This window comes from Aspergillus puulaauensis, chromosome 7 (genome assembly GCF_016861865.1).
Source record: "Aspergillus puulaauensis MK2 DNA, chromosome 7, nearly complete sequence".
Lineage (NCBI taxonomy): Eukaryota > Fungi > Ascomycota > Eurotiomycetes > Eurotiales > Aspergillaceae > Aspergillus > Aspergillus puulaauensis.
Window position 1 is genome coordinate 2,328,674 of NC_054863.1, and position 16,436 is coordinate 2,345,109.

Here is a 16,436-nt window from a genome sequence, read left to right on the forward strand (position 1 = left end):
AGATAAAAGTATGATTAAAATTACTATTTAGTAATTTAGGTTATAAAACTAAAAGAAACCCTTACTTTATATTTTATAATAAGACTTCAATGACGTTAACATTAAGTTTTGAAGAGTCAATGTCTCGGCGCCCTCATTCCACTTGGAAATTCGGATTCTCTGTTCGGAATCATTTCCAAGAGACCGGGACCTTGATATAAACCACCATATGGAGATACTCTGATGCAAAAAATAAATGTGTCCGAATCTATCGAGTGTTCTATTTTAGGCAAAGATACTCTATATACTTTTGCACAGTCTTCATCGATACATACATCAATTCATCGTCAAACAGTCATTTGCAGGAAACAGTAAGGCAAAATTTCCTCCCTGACGACAGTTTCGAATATCCCAGAAGACCTCACAGCAGTACGACCAAGTAAACTCTGTGAAAAAGAAAAAAGAATTGAGATAAACAAACCTAGGAAAGGATCATTAAGAATTTACGTTAAGAAAAACGACAGTTTCATGGCGACTCAACGGCGCCGCGGACGGCGTTTTGGCCGCCAACTTCCCGCGCGGTGATCTGCAGACCGAGGTCGGCGTTGATGTGAACCATGAGCTCGACCTTGCCGTTGGCCTTGACGCCCTTGACGGCGAGTTCGGCGATGGGCTTCTCGGTCTTCCAGATGACCTCGCGGATCTCGTCCTCCTCGTCCTCGTCGGAGTCGAAGTCGGAGTCTTCCTCGTCATCATCGGCCTTGGGCTTCTCCTCCTTGGGCTTGGGCTCGGGCTTGGTGACCTTGATTTCGCGGACACCCTCGACGACGCGAACGAGCACGTCACCGCCGTCCTTGGGGACGTTGTACTGGGCAACGCGGCGGGCGGGGAGGGCGGTCTCGGTGTTGAGGAGGGGCAGGAATTCAACGGCATCACCGGAGGTGAACTCAACGCCAATGGCGTTCGTGAGGTGAGGGGTGGCGGTGACCATGGGGTGGATGGACTGCTCAATGTCTTCCGTTTCGAACTCCTGGATGAGCGAGGCCTGGATAGCAGCACCTCGGGCGGCCAGCTCAGAGGGGTTGATGGCGGTGGTGTCGACGGCGGGAGCGAGGATCTTGGTCTTTTCGGGGAAGATGCTGCGAGTGAGATGGGCGATCTTGGGGGTGTGAGAAACACCACCAGACAAGACGACCTATCGAACTTGGTTAGAAAAGCACCCGATTACACGGGAGAAGAGTGACAAACCTCATCAATGTCCAAAACATCCAATCCAGCCTTCTGGATAACTTGCTCGATCAAGCCAGTGAACTGAGAGAAGACCTTGCCGGAAAGAAGCTCGTAACGAGTACGGTTAATGGTAGAGCCGTAATCGACGCCGTTGGCGAGAGACTCAATGCTCAGTGTGGCATTGGTACCCAAGCTCAGAGCCCTTTTCGTGGCTTCACCCTCGAACTTCAACTTGGCGAGCCCGCGAGCGTCTTCGCGGGGGTCGGTCTTGTGCTTCTTGATAAACTCCTTGGCAAAGTGATCAATGATGATTTTGTCAAGGGTAGAACCGCCCAACTCGTAGTCGTGAGCAGTGGCGAGGGTGGTGTACATTCCACCGCGGGAAGCAATAACAGCAGCATCGGATCGGGTACCACCGAAATCGGCGACAACGACGAGCTTATCGGCCACGACAGCCTCGGGCCTGGCATCGTAGGCAAGAGCAGCAGCAATGGGTTCGTGGATGAGCTGAAGGATTTCAAGACCAGCAGCCTTAGCGGCAGTGGTCAAGGCCTCGCGCTGGGCATCACTGAAGTCGGTAGGGACGGTGATGACGGCTGAGTTGACCTCCTTTCCAAGGAAGTCAGAGGCAGACTGCTTCAGACGGCGAAGGTGACGGGTAGCAATCTCGGAGACAGTGACGGTGTTGGCGGTCTCGCTCTCGGTGTCGCGGATGGAGAAAGCAACGGTCGAGTCGGTTTGAATTGGGTGTGCGGAGTTGTGGCATGGGGTGGGGTCTATTGACTTGAAGCTGCAACGGGCTGTTAGCAAGCGTTTTCGCTTTCCCATATACTCTTCAGAGGTGTGGCTTACTTCTTGCCGAGGTAATCTCTGAAGTATGCAACAGTGTTTGACGCATTGCGGATTAGTTGAGCCTTTGCCTGGGAGCCGTGGTACTGCTCTCCACCAATGTACGAGAGGACGGTAGGGATCTGACGGTCTGGAAAAAAAAAAGTGAGTTTTGGTCGTCCGGATACTGTGCGGCGGATGAAGGGCGGCATAATATGGCAAAAATATTGTTGAACTAACCTCCTTCTTCGTTGGCAATAACTTCAGCCTTGCCTTCCTATACATGGAGTCAAATTAGCATATTTTCATTTCCATTGCTGGGGAGAGTCAGAATAGCGGGACTGCGTACAGGGTTGATACGGGCAATGGAGCTGGAAGAATTGCCGAAAGAGATACCAATGGCGAAACGCTCGCCGGCGCCGTTGACTTCGTCGCTCATCGTGAATTAGAGAGAAAAAGAAGGGAAATGGGGTGTGTATTGGAGGATGATGGGAGGAGGAGGGAGTGGAGGGGAAGACTGGCGATTCAGTAGATTCAGTCGATCCAATCCTTTGGGCGGAAAAAAAGTTTTTGGTTTGGCGGATGGCGAGTCTGTGTGGCTGGTGCTTATCGATAGGACCTGTGGCGGTGCTGCTGACCGTGAACACAGCACGCTTCCACCACTTTTAGTCCGGAGTAGAGCTGCCTACTGGAAGTACTAACAGAAAGGAGTAGCTTACAGAAAGAAAGGAAGCCTTTTCTCTAACTTGCTTGAGTCTACTGCACTTTTGAGCAGTAATTATCGCCAGTAGAAAATCACGTGACAGGGTATCGATAAGCAGCATCACTTTTTCAACTTGGCTGAGATCCGCCGCAATACTACAAATCAACCCATTGCCTGTCTCCGACTGCACAGATCATAATGTCGTCGCCATTAATACTCCTCCCGGGCGATGATGTGCCATCGGAATATCTACCCAACAATTCAGCGCCGTTGCGACTAGGCCCAGGGCTGCGTCTCCTCTCACAACCTCCCTCGTCCACGCCTTCAAGTCATGTCTTGACCGCCACACAAAGCGGAATACTCTCTACAGATAACAAACGACATGCTGTCTCGATCCTATCTTCCTCGAATCGCCGCTATGTTCCACTCGCAAACGACCTGGTGATTGCGCAGGTTCACCACTCAAGCATCGATTATTTCCACTGCATGATTACACCACAGTCCGCGCATGCGCTGCTAGGACAGCTATCCTTCGAAGGCGCGACGAAGAAAACACGGCCGATGTTGAGAGGGGGTGACCTTGTCTACGCGCGTGTATTGTCGACGGGACTGGGACCCGGGGCAGAAGTGGAGCTCGCATGCGTCAACCCTGCGACTGGGAAAGCTGAACCGGGAGGATTGGGCCCGTTAACAGGTGGAATGGTGTTTGATATTTCTACTGGGATGGCTGCCAGGTTGATCAAAGCGAGCTCTTCGTCATCAGACAATCAGGACGGAGTCGCAGGCCTGGTCGTGTTAGACGAGCTGGGCAAGAAGCTCGAGAAAGCCGGGGGGTTTGAAATAGCTGTTGGGAGGAATGGAAAGGTGTGGGTGGACTGCTCGAATAGTGAAGATGATGCTGTGAGAGCAACTGTAGCGATCGGACGGTGTCTCACCACGATTGATGAACATAACCTCAACCCCACCGACCAGAGGAAATTGGTGACAAGGATATTACGGGAAATGAAAATAGAGTCATGATAATCAACATTAAAATTATTGTTCACCATTACTTTTGCTGCAGCAAGAATTGCGCTTCGTTTCTAGTTCTGACAGTAGTAATGTACCTGGTTCTATGTACCTCGCGGCAGAGCTCCGCCGCCGAGCTTTTTTTTCCTTCCCCAACTTTTTTTCATTCCCTGTCCAGCGACTGTTGTCCCACTACACCTTCACCATTGCGCACGATTGTTTACAGGATTATATTATCGACAAAATGGGCCAAGGGTCTTCACAACCCGCTCATCTTCAAGACCCTGATCTTGAACAGGAGTCCGGTAAGTCGCCCCTATCTAATTGCCTGCACGCGCTCCCCACTCCTCCAGCTCCGGCAGACCAGCAATTGACGCTGACGCGCATCGCATACCTAGACCATGACACAGATATGCATAGCACAAAATACGACGCAAGCCCTCCCCCGCCCGTAAACAAGCCCAACCGCGAATCGCGTCCGCCGAATGGTTCTTTGCCAAAGCGCAAACGCGCGCCGTCTCAGAGCGTCGCCAGCCCCGTCGCAGCCACAACCCCAGAGGATCGCCCCAGCGCATTGAAGCGGAAACGCGTCGTTGATAATTTAGGGAAGGAGAAGACCCCGACGCCAAATGGCCAGCGTTCGAGTTCGCAGAAGACCGGCGTCAACCAGAGCTCAGCCGGTCCGGGTCCTGGGTTGTTTTCCAAGGAGATTGGTGCGGGACGGCTGAACAGGGCTCTCTCGGCGGCTGCAAACGGTGGCTCGCCGGCACGTAGCACCGTATCCGAAGGCCCGAACAAGGGAAGGCTCCATCGATCCAATGGCGAGGCCGGCAAGAATGGGCTTACCGGCGCGTTTAAACCAGACGAGGTAGAAGCCCTTGAGGAGTTTAAGGTGCGATTTTGCAATTCGTATGGGCTCTCGACAACGACGTTCGATCTTATCGTGCAACATGGGAAGGGCCCATTTCCTGGTCCACCAGGCGTCACCAAGTACACTTTCTGGCAGGAAGTCCATAGTATTTTGCCAAATCGGGACAAGAGATCTGTGCGCCGGTTTATGAAGCGCCATTTCCAGGCTTCTAGCCAGAAGCCGCATGAATGGACGGAGGAACAGGAAGATGAACTTGTGGTGCTTTATCGCCAGAACGGGCCTAAATGGGCGTACATCTCAGAGCTCCTGGGCAGGAGTAGTGACGATGTCGTTCAGAGATGGAAGAACCGGCTTGAGCATCGATCTACGATGAATGTTGGACCATGGTCGGAAGACGAGTTAAGCTTATTGAAAGAAGTCCTGCGCGACGCCTGGTCCAAGATGCAGAAACAGGGGTACGATGTAGGGAGTAATATTTACGAAATGGATGAGTCGCTGATTTCATGGGGTCAAGTGAGTGTCCGCATGAAGCACACTCGATCAAGACAGCAGTGTGCAGACAAGTGGCGCAGGGTCAAGGGTAGTAGGGTGGCCCAAGGATCCCGGGAAAATTCTCGAGCGAATTCTCAATCACTGTCTCGAAGTGCGACTCCGTTGCAAGCGAAACGAGAGGCTCACAGGGCGCGAAAGAGCGCCGCCTATGTGGTTTCTGACGAAGACTCCGATGCAGGAGATAATGTTGTTAACGAGAAGGATGCTACCGAGCATTCAAAACGAGGGACACCGGCCAGCAAGACATTGAATAAACCGAAGAAGATCGAGTCCAAAGAAGCAGAATCGGGATCTAGCTCTGAATCAGACTCTGAGTCTGAATCCGAGACTACGTCAAAATCTGGATCTGCTACATTAAACAAAAAGCCTAACAGTTCTGAGAAGAAGGCTAGTTCGCCGGAAAGAAAGCAATTGTCTTCGACATCGTCCGAAGAATCTGATTCGAGTTCGGAATCAGATTCGGACTCGGACTCGGATTCTGGGTCGGCTGGAAACAATAAGAGCACATCGACCTTACAGAAGCACGAAGAAACAAAGGCGGCGGATGTTTCGAAGCGAGAAGCCAGCTCAGATGAATCCGACGACTCGTCTTCAGAAGAAGAAAGCGAAAGCGACAGCGAGAATGAAAGCCCAGACGAAATCCCAGCTACTCCTCCAGAACCAACCACAGAAGAGACATCGAAAGGCGCTAAGCGGAGGCGTTCAAACAGTACCACCACGGAAGCTGCAGAAGCAGGCGACAAGCGCGTGAAGGTGAAAAAGGAACGCAGCCCTACACCATCTGGGGTCGTGGCCCCCGAGCACGAGAACGAGAGCGAAAGCATGGAGCAGGATGCAAAACTACTCAAACGAGAGAGCACTGCAGAGTCCGCAACAAGTTCTGAGAGCGAGAGTGAAAGTAACGAGCAAGATGCGAAGAAAAGAGAGGGCAGCCGCGAGTCGGACACAAGCTCCGACTCTGATGCTGAAAGCGACTCTTCGGAGTCCAGCGCGGCTGACGAGGCCGAGAGGGAAAATCCACCTACTAAACGACACCCCGAGCCAGAGGATGTCGAAACGAAGCAAAATTCTCTGTCAGATTATGAGGTCTCGTCGGATTCGGATGCGGACTCTACAAGCTCAAGTGACTCAGAAGATGAGCCCAGCAAGGATGGTCCCAATGTCACTGTGAAAGCAGAGCCAGCCGACGCAGCTCCTGCTATCAAAAAAGAAAGCGACAGCGGCTCGAGCAGCGACTCAACATCCAGCTCTGGTTCCAGTTCCGACTCCGATTCCGATTCCGACTCGGACTCGGACTCGGAATAAACTGGTTTTTATTGGTAACGATTTGATATGCTTAAGATACCATTTATGTTGCATCTGTATGTTTTCATATTTCGAACATGAACTCATTTTCCATGTGTATATACTTCAATGAAACAGAAGGCAGAATAGGCTTAGAAGCCAGGTTCTTATTCGAAATCTACAAAACAAAACCTCCCCGAGTCCATATAAAACTACACAACCAACGAAGCAGCAAGCATAACAAGCCCCCCAAACCCATCCATGCCAGAACACCACTCCTCCCAATCTGCAGGACTCCTGGAGACAACCCCCACATCCAACACTGTATGGGATAGGACGTCATCTCTCCGGTGGAGCTCACCCCGGCCATGGCCTTTATCCAATCTGACCAGACTGCCGCTCGCAGCTATCCCAAATGCCGTCTGATGAAGCCTCGGGTCTCTCTCGGTTTCAGCCTTCCATACAACTTCGTCATTTGCTTCCCAGAGGGGCTTCTTTGCCGGCAGTGGCGCGAGGATTAAGTCTGTTGGGAGGTCGCATCTGGCTGCGGGCTCGAAGTACACGAGCATGTTTAAGACTCGGTAGATGATGGATAATCTTTTTGTGTCAGTGCAAAGGTAATAAAGCACTGAACATTGTTATGGGGGCCAACCTTCTTCTAGACTCTTCAAAAACCCACCCTTTCCAGGTCATTCCTTCATCATCGTAGAGCCCAGACGTGACGTCGTGAGCAACATCATCACTGCAAAGCTGTTGGGCAATAGCCTGGCATTTCATTCCCGTATCCCATTAGCATAGAACAGAATCGTGCATGGAGGAGAGAATGAAGGCGAACGGTTCATACAGTAACAGCAGCCAAAAACAGAAAATCCAAATTATTCTCCTCGGTCTCCCCCTCGTCCAGCCGGATGAGAATATATACCGACAGCGCTTGCATTGCACCTAGCAGTTCCCATCTATTTAGCTTGGAATGGTAATCTGCAGAGCATATCTTGGTACATTCGGTCCGGACATGCTCCCAGAATGACTTTCTGCTTTTGCCAGGGGAGGTGTTGAGTGTTTGAACCAGGGTGATGCAGTTAGCTAGCAGATTGTAGGTATTATAGTTATTCTGGAATTCGTTATTCGGAGAGAGAGATGGATGTGCGAGCGAATGAGGATGGATAAATGGTGGGAGGGTATTCTCGCGCAGCATCATCAGGAGGTAGGATTTGAGGGTGTGCAGGATGAGGGTTGTTGTCCTCTTCCCGCCGGTATTCGATTCCGGTCGATAAACGAGAAGACGAGGAAGGCTTGGGAGGGATGGAATTGTCAATTGAGGATACAGATTTTGCTGGGTTTGGACTTCGCCGGCTGAGGGGGGAGAAGGTGTTGTGCCGAGTAAAGTGGGTATTGGATGCTGGTATTCAGCAGGCTTTTCGTTTGACTGGAGAATAGGGTTCAGAAAGTCAAAACCGACAAAGTCAAGTGCGAGGCCAGTATCATAATTATCCCAATTGAGGTGTTCGACTTGGACTTCCCCTGCTACTCCGATATCCACAACCCCCCGATGCCCAGGGTCTGTTATGGTGAGCGCAGGGTCCGCTCCACGAGGAGATCTGGAATCGGCAGTAGAATCTGTCGTCGAAGGGATATCGCTAGTCTTATTTCTTGAGGTCAAGCTTGGATAATGGCATTCCACACCCTTGGCTGAACATCTGGAGCACTCGGGCCGTCTGTTATCACACCGGGCCTTCCGCCGCGCGCAGGCAATACAAGACCGGGACCTCTGAGTCGGCCCGGCTCGTCTAGAGCGGCAATAGTATCCATGCCTCTTTAGCGTCGATTCTAGAAATCGTCAGCAGTGGGATTAGAGGCAGATGAATGTGAACGCACGCTTGTTGAACGGCTTGTTGCACAGCCCACAACGCAGGACAGATTGTATCTCCCGCTCTGCATCCATTTCAAAATGTACCGCTGCAGTTTCAGAAAAGGAATGAAATTAGGAGGACAGACATTAGGAGGATTTTTGCCGCAGAAGGAGTGAGAATCGAATGAATAGACGCATTTGTCAGCATCGATGACGCCGGAACGGGCCAGATTAGCCCTAACTCGATGGCGGGCGGGACATTTTGTAGAGCTTCACGATTGACATATTGTACACTCCGTTGTCAACTATATAAGACTCACAGAACACCCAGATCATGTTCCTCATCAAGCAAACTACTGTACTCTATTCATCCATTTTAACATACCCCCCACCGCAACAATGGCGCCCTTCCCATCTGCAACCCGCACCTGGCACTCAACCTCCTATCCCTCCATCTCCCCGGCCAAACCCTCTCTCTCCGCAAAAGGAAAGACAGTCCTGATCACCGGCGGAGGCACAGGAATTGGCGCCGAAACAGCTCGCTCCTTCGCCGTAGCAGGAGCATCCAGAATCGCCCTTCTCGGCCGACGGATCCAACCACTCCAAGACACCAAAGCCGCCATCGAGCGGGAGTATGGCCAGACCACAAAGGTTTTTGTAGTTTCCACCGATGTTACAAAGAAGACCGAAGTCGATGCAGCGTTTGAGAAGTTCGCCTCTACCGACACCGACACCACCAAAATCGACATCCTCGTCAGCAATGCCGCAACAACCGGCCCATTCGAGGGCGTGGAAGACGCAGACGCCACCGAATTCCTCAACGGGATAAACACCAACCTCAGCGGCGCACTCTACGTCGCGCAAGCATTCGCGCGATTCGCGGTCCCGGACGCAGTCATCATCGACGTCAACAGCAACGTCGCGCATGTGAGCTACGGGCCGCGCTTCGCGTCCTACAGTATCGCCAAGCTGGCGGTTTTCCGGCTGTGGGATATGGTTGGGGTTGCGAATCCCCGGTGGAGTGTTTTCCATATCCAGCCCGGGGTTGTGGATACGGATATGAATCGTGCTGTGGGTGGGGTTAAGGCGGTGGGGTATGAGGATCATGGTATGTTAGACTGACTTCTTCCGTTGAGGTTGTGTTCTTTTTGAGGTGTGTACAGGTGACTGACTGGCTGGCTAGTTTCTCTCCCCGGCAGTTTCAATGTGTGGCTTGCGAGTTCTGAGGCGCGGTTCCTAAAGGGGAAGTATCTGTATGTGAACTGGGATGTGGATGAGTTGAAAGAGAGATCGAAAGAACTTGAACGGGGGACCGAACTTAGTCTTGGGCTTGTGGGATGGCCGTTTGATACTGAGGGTTGGCAGTCCAAGTGGGATGTTTAACGGAGGTAAAGAACGACGACTCGAGATCATATTGGGTGGGTTGGGATTTGTTAATACTAGATTCAGAAAGAATAAAGACGGTTTCTTTAGTTAACATAGAGATGTTATTCAATGAAACTAATGAAACATGTTCCACTGGAAGAATTATGCTGCATCTATCCTCTTCGGGAACCATTTTCTTTGAAGAATTCATTTCCTTCAGATTGAATAAAATGACCAAAGAGTATAAAGACACAAGATAAGAATCCTGCACAAAGAGACTACCTGGACAATAAGGCTGTGAATGACTACAGATGAATATGAACTGAAGGCACACAAAAGCATTGCATAGAAAGCATTAACGGAATAAAGGCCAACTGTCCTTTTGTACAGACAAAACACGGCACGCATAAATTGCCCGAAGATTCCATAGCAAGAAAAGACATAACATTTCTACTTCCTATCTTGACTAACTACTTAGTATGGCGAACCAGAGTAACATAATGGGCCTGAGTGGCCATGACGGCATTCCGTACCTGCGCCAACACCACGATGGATTGTACGAGGCCCCGAATGGAAAGCTCTATTACGGGAAGGGCAAGGTGTGTGAAGTTGGATACGATTCTGATGGCAGCGGCAGCATTTACTTTCGCGTCAGGCCGCTAGTAGGCTATGAACGCGAGGGCGAGTATGAGTTCCGGGACATTGTTACGAACCAGCCCATGCCTGGAAAGTACTATACGAAGCCTCTGCCTCTGGGCAAGTCAAGCCGGTTCGAACCGCCCCCATATGAATTAGAGAGAGTCCCGAAACTTGGCGAGGAAGCATTTGGATGCTACCTAACGCCCGACGGGATGCTCTATCGCGGGGTTGGGAGGGTGATTGCCATGTACAGAGGGATCAGTCCCTTGGCGCCATACGAGCGGACCATTGCGATCCACGTGCAGCCTATAGCAGGAAAGACCGGCGAGGAATACCGATTCTACGACCCCCATTTCCAAACATATATGCACGACAAGAATCTGCCCAGCGCTCCCTACCCCGAGGACACCGGAAAGAAAGGAAAAAAGACAGGGCAAGTCCCCTCCATGTCCCGGCATCCAAGGCTGGGCACGGAGGATTACGGCGTATACATTGCTCCTAATGGACAGTGGTATCGCGGCGTGGGCAGGGTGGTGAGAATTGGTGTCAACCCAATGGAAACCATATATGCCTACGTCGAGCCGATACGAGGTAAACGCGGCGGTGGCTATGATTTCTTCCACCCAGTCACCTGCGACTGGATGCCCGATGATCAACTTCCCTGGGCTAGGGAGGATGCTTCTATGTTGTGAGTCTTGCTGTGGCTATCACCAATAGTATTGTTGTAATCCTCACTAGAGTAACAAGAAAACAAACAGAATGCAATGAAAAGTTATGCCTGATTTATGAAAAAATGTCCTGGGTATCACCACTGCCTAACCCCATACACAACTTCCGTAGAAACTGGCCAAGTCCGGATATGTTTAGCTGTACTCGTCATTACGGCCCGTTGGTAGTTTAGCTGACACTTTTGTACTGGATGTCGTCGTCGTCGTCGTCGTCGGCTCCAGTTGCGAGGCATCGCGGTGTCGCATCCAGTCCACACTTGCTGGATAAAACGACATGATCTCCTCGATGCGAGCGGTAAGCACCGGATCCCGCGATTGTTCGCTCTCCAAATACAGATGGAACTGCTTTTATGCTCAGCACAGATATCTCTGGTCGCGCGTTTATTGTTCGGGTACTTGGATGGCCGATCTGGCAGTGGAATGTTGCATTGCGTTGCTCATATATGGCCGCAGCCAGGAAAACGACGTCGACATCCAAATGCACTGCTGCCATTGCGCTGTCCTGACTGGCAAGGTGGGCTATACATCGACCGACGAGTTCGGTCTTTGAGATGACATCGTCATTGGCACTGGCATCTTTGATGTCCCCGGATGCTCCTCCTATAGGATTGTCGATTTCGTCAAGAACGCTGTCCCTGCTCTTGTTCCTAAGTTCATTCTGCACCACCTGTCGCAGCTCCCCAGGGCGCCGCGGAAAGTCGCCGAAGCCTAGATCTCGAGCGGCGAAGCGAATGCTATTGAAGACCCGGCCGGCGTAGTCGCCTGCCAGGGCCAGGAATTGAACGCGTCGGTTGAACTGCCTGCTGGAGAGGTTGGTGGGCACAGCTGTCGCAGAGTTTGGTTCAGTATTCATATCGAATAAGCTATCGGCGTATAGATCATCGCTGTGCACTTCACTGGGTGCATTCTCGGATATTTCCTCCAGAGCATTCGATACTGCTTCGAATTGGCGAGAGGTCAATTCAAATGCTGTCCCCTCCCTTAGGGCAACGGAAAATCGGGCTCGGGCGGCTTGGATAGCTCTCTGTTCGTTTTCGTCGTCGTCGACTTCTGTTTTGGCGGATGGCTGGCTGGAGGTAATGGGTTGACTAGACCACCCTGTTGAATGTCTGCGCTCAACTGTGCTCTTGTCGGTACCATCACTATCGCCTTCGCTTTCGCTGGATGAGTGGCGCCAGAATCGGTATGGTAGTGGGTTTTGCTCTGAGCCTTTAGGGCTGGCTTCCGGTTGCGTGCTGCATATTGAAGCCTCTGTTTCGTTTGGGCCGGATGGTTGTTGAGCAGCATCTACTGACGGCATGTTGGAACCGTTTGTAGAGTTGATACTGGTAGAAAGGTACCGATAGTTGGTTTGTCTTGAATCGAGATAGCGAACTGGTCCTCTTAAAGCAGGGTATGTAAAGTGTAAGTGGGTGTTGATAGCCAAGTAGATGACGAAGGAAATGACGGGGGATGCATGCTTTTAGCCCAGAGCTGGATAAAGAATGTCCTAGGATCTGATTCTGTTTGATGCTTCTTTCTCTGGGTATACTTCACGATGTCGCTGTGATATGTGCTGAATGAACAGAGCAGCACACAGCCTCTCCCTGACTTCTCTACATTCTGTGCTGGAACAAGATATCCTTGCACATAGTTCTTCAAAGTCATTTCAGGCTTGACAGAGCATCCAAATACATTATTTGAACTGCTAGCCAGTTTGTTGTGGCCTGCCTTTCATCTCTGGAACCCGCATTACAGCTCGCGAATAAGCATGGGAGGAAGCTCTATACAAAATTCAATGTCAAAGGCTAATCTATTGCGATTGTAGAGTAAGAGGGGATGCAGTTAAAAAACTGGCGTTGTTCTGCTGGCGTCACACAAGCCCTATAGGCATCACGATGGCTTTGGTCCGTCAGTGGAATAAAGAGTAAACGTTTTTACTGGACAGACTAAAGACAGCCTGAATGAGACTATCCTATACCAACACGTTCTTATAGAACAAATTACTGCGGCGATCACCAGCCTTCCCAGACGAAAAGCCCAAGAAGAAACGCGCCTCACCGTCCTCAGTCTTGTATATCGCCAGACCCTCAGGCTCACGAAACTCCAGCGTCGACCCAGCCTTGGTGACAACAGGGCCCTGGACCAGCTTCCCAGTATTCAAATCCATCGACAAGACCTCCGAGTTGAGCTCCCCCCCACTCGCCTCATACGACTCCCCGGTGAGAATATAAAGATACCGTCCATACACAGCATACCCCTGGTTCACGCCCGTCATCGCACCCAGATCCTCCTTAACATCCGGAATCTCCCAATCAACCAGCGGGCTCGAGAAATTGCCCTCCTTCGCCTCGTCAAGCGGCCAAACAGCAATATTCATCTTCCCCTCGTGCTGATACCGCACAGCAAACCGCTCATAGACGGGATCAATCGTCGCCGTGCCGCGCTCGAACTTGTCGTCCAGCGGCTTAATCCGCTCCCTGTCGTCCTTGGAACTATCCAGCGTCTTGCCGTCCTCGAACTTAAACCGCCACAGCGCCGTCCCGTAGCCGCTCTTCGCAGCGTCCGTCTCAGACCAGATATATGTGTCCTTGCCGACGGGCTCGGCGGCGATATTCACCCCGTGCCCGCATGCAATCAGGTCCATGGATCCGAGCAGCTTCCCTGAGAAATCGACCTCGCTGATGGTGAGGTCGCCCGAGGTGGTGCTTGTGCCGTCGCGGCGGTTGACGATGAAGAGCCGGCGGTTGACGTTGTCGAAGGTGATGGATTGCTGCACGGTGGAGGCGGCGGTTTTCTTGTGTCGCCAGAGGTCGTGGGAGGGCGTTGATAGATCGAAACGCTTGGAGGAGGGGATCTGGGCCAGCGCGGTGGCGGCCGCTGTTAGGGCTGTGAAGATGGTGCTTACACGCATGGTGGATAAATATTGAGAGACTTTACAGAGGATGTGTAGTTTGGTCTCGTAAGGGGATTTCTCTCTTTAAATAGGTTACTATGGAATCTCAGCCTCGGCTTGTTTGAGCGATCTTCGCAAATACGAGGTTAACATACGAGATAAATATAGAAATGGCCCTGGTCATCTCGCTTAGATCCGCATCGAACCGATGAATACGAGGATCGTCGACCTTCCAAGTTTCCAGCTGCGAGTCTATCCACATGGGCAGGATAAGAGAGCTGGATGGCTGGTTCCTGGCACAATAATCTCGATCAGGACCAAGATCTGCACAGCAGCTCGTTTTGGCTCTGGTTGGATTCTCCGTTCGTCCGCGCTTGAGTCGTGATTTGCTCTGAACTGGGAAGCTGGACTGGATGAATCTGTCTTCTATGGACTTGGTAAACAAGCCAATGCTGTGATTCTCTGCTCTTGGGGTCGAGTCGCATAGAGGCTGACCAGGTGGATAGTGGAATTGGAGTCGAATGCTCAGGGATATTGAGTCATAAATGTGATGGTACTCAATTATCTTCTTAATCGCTATGAGAATCTGTTACAAACATCCTGGTGTAGATTAGGGTTGCCCGGTTGAGACATGTCTAGCCCTAGACTGCCAGATCAAGATATCCCTAGTTATTTACAACCATTCTCCAATCCCAGCTTTATCCTTTTGCTAATTATCAATGTATTGCCCACATATTCCGAATGCCAGATGGCCCACCCCCACCTCCAACCCTCCACTCGGCCCCTCCACTGCCCCGGATATAAATGATAATGGACCTGCCCAGACTGACCAATATACCTGGAAAGTATACAATGGCGTTTCAACCCTCATACAGTTCGTTCCACTACACCCAGGTCTCATATACGCGATATGCCACTCCATTAAGCAGCCCACTATCCTTTCCCACCCCGTTCGCATCGCCGTTTAGCCAGCTGTCGTCGCTTCTCCCTGATGCGACTTATACGACCTACTCACTAGACTCGGATAAGGAAGACACAGGGCAGTATGGAAACGACGCATACGTTTCGTTATGGGCAAACCTCTCCTACTCCTCGTCGCCCCCGTTCACCACAACCCGCACTCCAACCCCAGTCCCTTCGAGCGAATTAGTCTTCCCACCACCTCTGTACTACCACGTCGACAGCGACAACCAAAGCTCAAACCTGAAACTCCCACCTGACTTCGTCTGGGGCGCCTCATCCGCCGCATGGCAGATCGAAGGCGCACTGCAGCTCGACGGCCGCGGGCCCGCAGCCACAGACTCGACCGGAGCCATCCAGAGCAACGACAACCAGTCCGACGCGAACACCGCAACGATGGCCTACTTCCTATACAAAGAGGACATTGCACGCCTCGCCGCGATCGGCGTCCCGTATTTCTCCTTCTCGATATCCTGGACGCGCATCGTCCCGTTTGGCATTGCCGACTCTCCTATCAATATCCAGGGTCTAGAGCACTACGACGACGTCATTAACACCTGTTTGGAATACGGAATCACGCCTATCGTCACACTGAACCATTTCGATTTCCCGATGCGTCAGTTGGACAATCTCACCACGCTCCCTGAGAACTTCCTCTACTATGCGAAGCACGTCATGACCCGCTACGCAGACCGCGTCCCCTACTGGTTCACATTCAACGAGCCCAACGTGGGCGTGGAGTACAGCTTCAACGGGTACAACGACCTCACATCCATCATGGAAGCCCATTCCGACGTCTACCACTGGTACAAGGACAAACTGAACGGCACCGGCAAAATATCCATGAAAATGGAAAATAACCTCGCAATCCCGCTCGACGCCGAGAACAAGACACACGTCGCAGCAGCCCGGCGATACCAGGACTTTATCCTCGGAATCATGAATAACCCTCTTTTCCTCGCCCGCCAGGTCCCTGAAGCAGTCCTGTCCACGACAGGCGTGGATTTCGTCCCGCTGACAGAATCCCATATCTCGAAATTCAACGGCACGATGGATTTCTGGGCATTCGACCCGTATGTCGCGCAGTTTGCGTACCCAGCTCCAGAGGAGATTGAAGCTTGCGCGGAGGACCCATCTAGCGCCGCCTGGCCGTACTGCGTATCCACGACCCCGGTGCAAGACGACGGGTGGCTTGCAGGGCATGCAGGGAGTGCGTATTCCGCCCTAGCGCCACAGTATGTCCGGCAGCAGCTCAAGTATGTCTGGGATACGTTCCGGCCGGCTGGTGGGGTGATGGTGTGTGAATTTGGGTTTAACCCGTTTGGCGAGGCGGAGAGGGCGGGCGATGCGCAGCGGTTTGACCTGGAGCGGACCTTATACTACCAGGGGTTCCTGGGTGAGATGCTCAAGGCTGTGCGTGAGGACGGGGTGCGGGTTATTGGGGCGTTGGCGTGGAGTTATGTGGATGTATCTTTTAGGAGGAGGTTTAAGAGGAGTTTTTTTGACTATGTGGATTTTTTTCAGAGACATCTGGGAGATTAGGGTAGGGGGTGTTGCGGCTCGAA

General features: G+C 51.7%; 9 protein-coding genes across 9 annotated transcripts; 5 read left to right on the plus strand and 4 right to left on the minus strand.

Moving 5' to 3' along the window:
* Positions 1-505: 505 nt before the first annotated feature.
* On the minus strand, positions 506-2,476 carry SSZ1 (ribosome-associated complex protein SSZ1; the record flags this gene model as incomplete). Its single annotated transcript, XM_041695793.1, has 5 exons — positions 506-1,174; positions 1,228-1,999; positions 2,062-2,188; positions 2,278-2,314; positions 2,387-2,476. 5 exons carry the CDS (start codon positions 2,474-2,476, stop codon positions 506-508), a joined length of 1,695 nt encoding a protein of 564 aa, XP_041561487.1.
* Positions 2,477-2,938: 462 nt separating this feature from the next.
* RRP40 (exosome non-catalytic core subunit RRP40) lies at positions 2,939-3,760 on the plus strand (the record flags this gene model as incomplete). The annotated part of the gene is made up of 1 exon (XM_041695794.1): positions 2,939-3,760. The coding sequence occupies one exon, from the start codon at positions 2,939-2,941 to the stop codon at positions 3,758-3,760; it is 822 nt and encodes a 273-aa protein (XP_041561488.1).
* Positions 3,761-3,992: 232 nt separating this feature from the next.
* Positions 3,993-6,476, plus strand: REB1 (MYB DNA-binding domain protein; the record flags this gene model as incomplete). Its single annotated transcript, XM_041695795.1, has 2 exons — positions 3,993-4,053; positions 4,147-6,476. The coding sequence occupies 2 exons, from the start codon at positions 3,993-3,995 to the stop codon at positions 6,474-6,476; spliced, it is 2,391 nt and encodes a 796-aa protein (XP_041561489.1).
* Positions 6,477-6,667: 191 nt separating this feature from the next.
* On the minus strand, positions 6,668-8,397 carry APUU_70874A (Zn(II)2Cys6 transcription factor domain-containing protein; the record flags this gene model as incomplete). Its single annotated transcript, XM_041695796.1, has 4 exons — positions 6,668-7,052; positions 7,108-7,220; positions 7,300-8,282; positions 8,331-8,397. 4 exons carry the CDS (start codon positions 8,395-8,397, stop codon positions 6,668-6,670), a joined length of 1,548 nt encoding a protein of 515 aa, XP_041561490.1.
* Positions 8,398-8,703: 306 nt separating this feature from the next.
* On the plus strand, positions 8,704-9,687 carry APUU_70875S (SDR family NAD(P)-dependent oxidoreductase; the record flags this gene model as incomplete). Its single annotated transcript, XM_041695797.1, has 2 exons — positions 8,704-9,412; positions 9,488-9,687. 2 exons carry the CDS (start codon positions 8,704-8,706, stop codon positions 9,685-9,687), a joined length of 909 nt encoding a protein of 302 aa, XP_041561491.1.
* Positions 9,688-10,169: 482 nt separating this feature from the next.
* APUU_70876S (uncharacterized protein) lies at positions 10,170-11,000 on the plus strand (the record flags this gene model as incomplete). Its single annotated transcript, XM_041695798.1, has 1 exon — positions 10,170-11,000. One exon carries the CDS (start codon positions 10,170-10,172, stop codon positions 10,998-11,000), a length of 831 nt encoding a protein of 276 aa, XP_041561492.1.
* A 205-nt stretch (positions 11,001-11,205) lies between these two features.
* Positions 11,206-12,336, minus strand: APUU_70877A (uncharacterized protein; the record flags this gene model as incomplete). Its single annotated transcript, XM_041695799.1, has 1 exon — positions 11,206-12,336. The coding sequence occupies one exon, from the start codon at positions 12,334-12,336 to the stop codon at positions 11,206-11,208; it is 1,131 nt and encodes a 376-aa protein (XP_041561493.1).
* Positions 12,337-12,990: 654 nt separating this feature from the next.
* On the minus strand, positions 12,991-13,929 carry APUU_70878A (uncharacterized protein; the record flags this gene model as incomplete). The annotated part of the gene is made up of 1 exon (XM_041695800.1): positions 12,991-13,929. The coding sequence occupies one exon, from the start codon at positions 13,927-13,929 to the stop codon at positions 12,991-12,993; it is 939 nt and encodes a 312-aa protein (XP_041561494.1).
* Positions 13,930-14,763: 834 nt separating this feature from the next.
* APUU_70879S (uncharacterized protein) lies at positions 14,764-16,413 on the plus strand (the record flags this gene model as incomplete). Its single annotated transcript, XM_041695801.1, has 1 exon — positions 14,764-16,413. One exon carries the CDS (start codon positions 14,764-14,766, stop codon positions 16,411-16,413), a length of 1,650 nt encoding a protein of 549 aa, XP_041561495.1.
* Between the last annotated feature and the right edge of the window lie 23 nt (positions 16,414-16,436).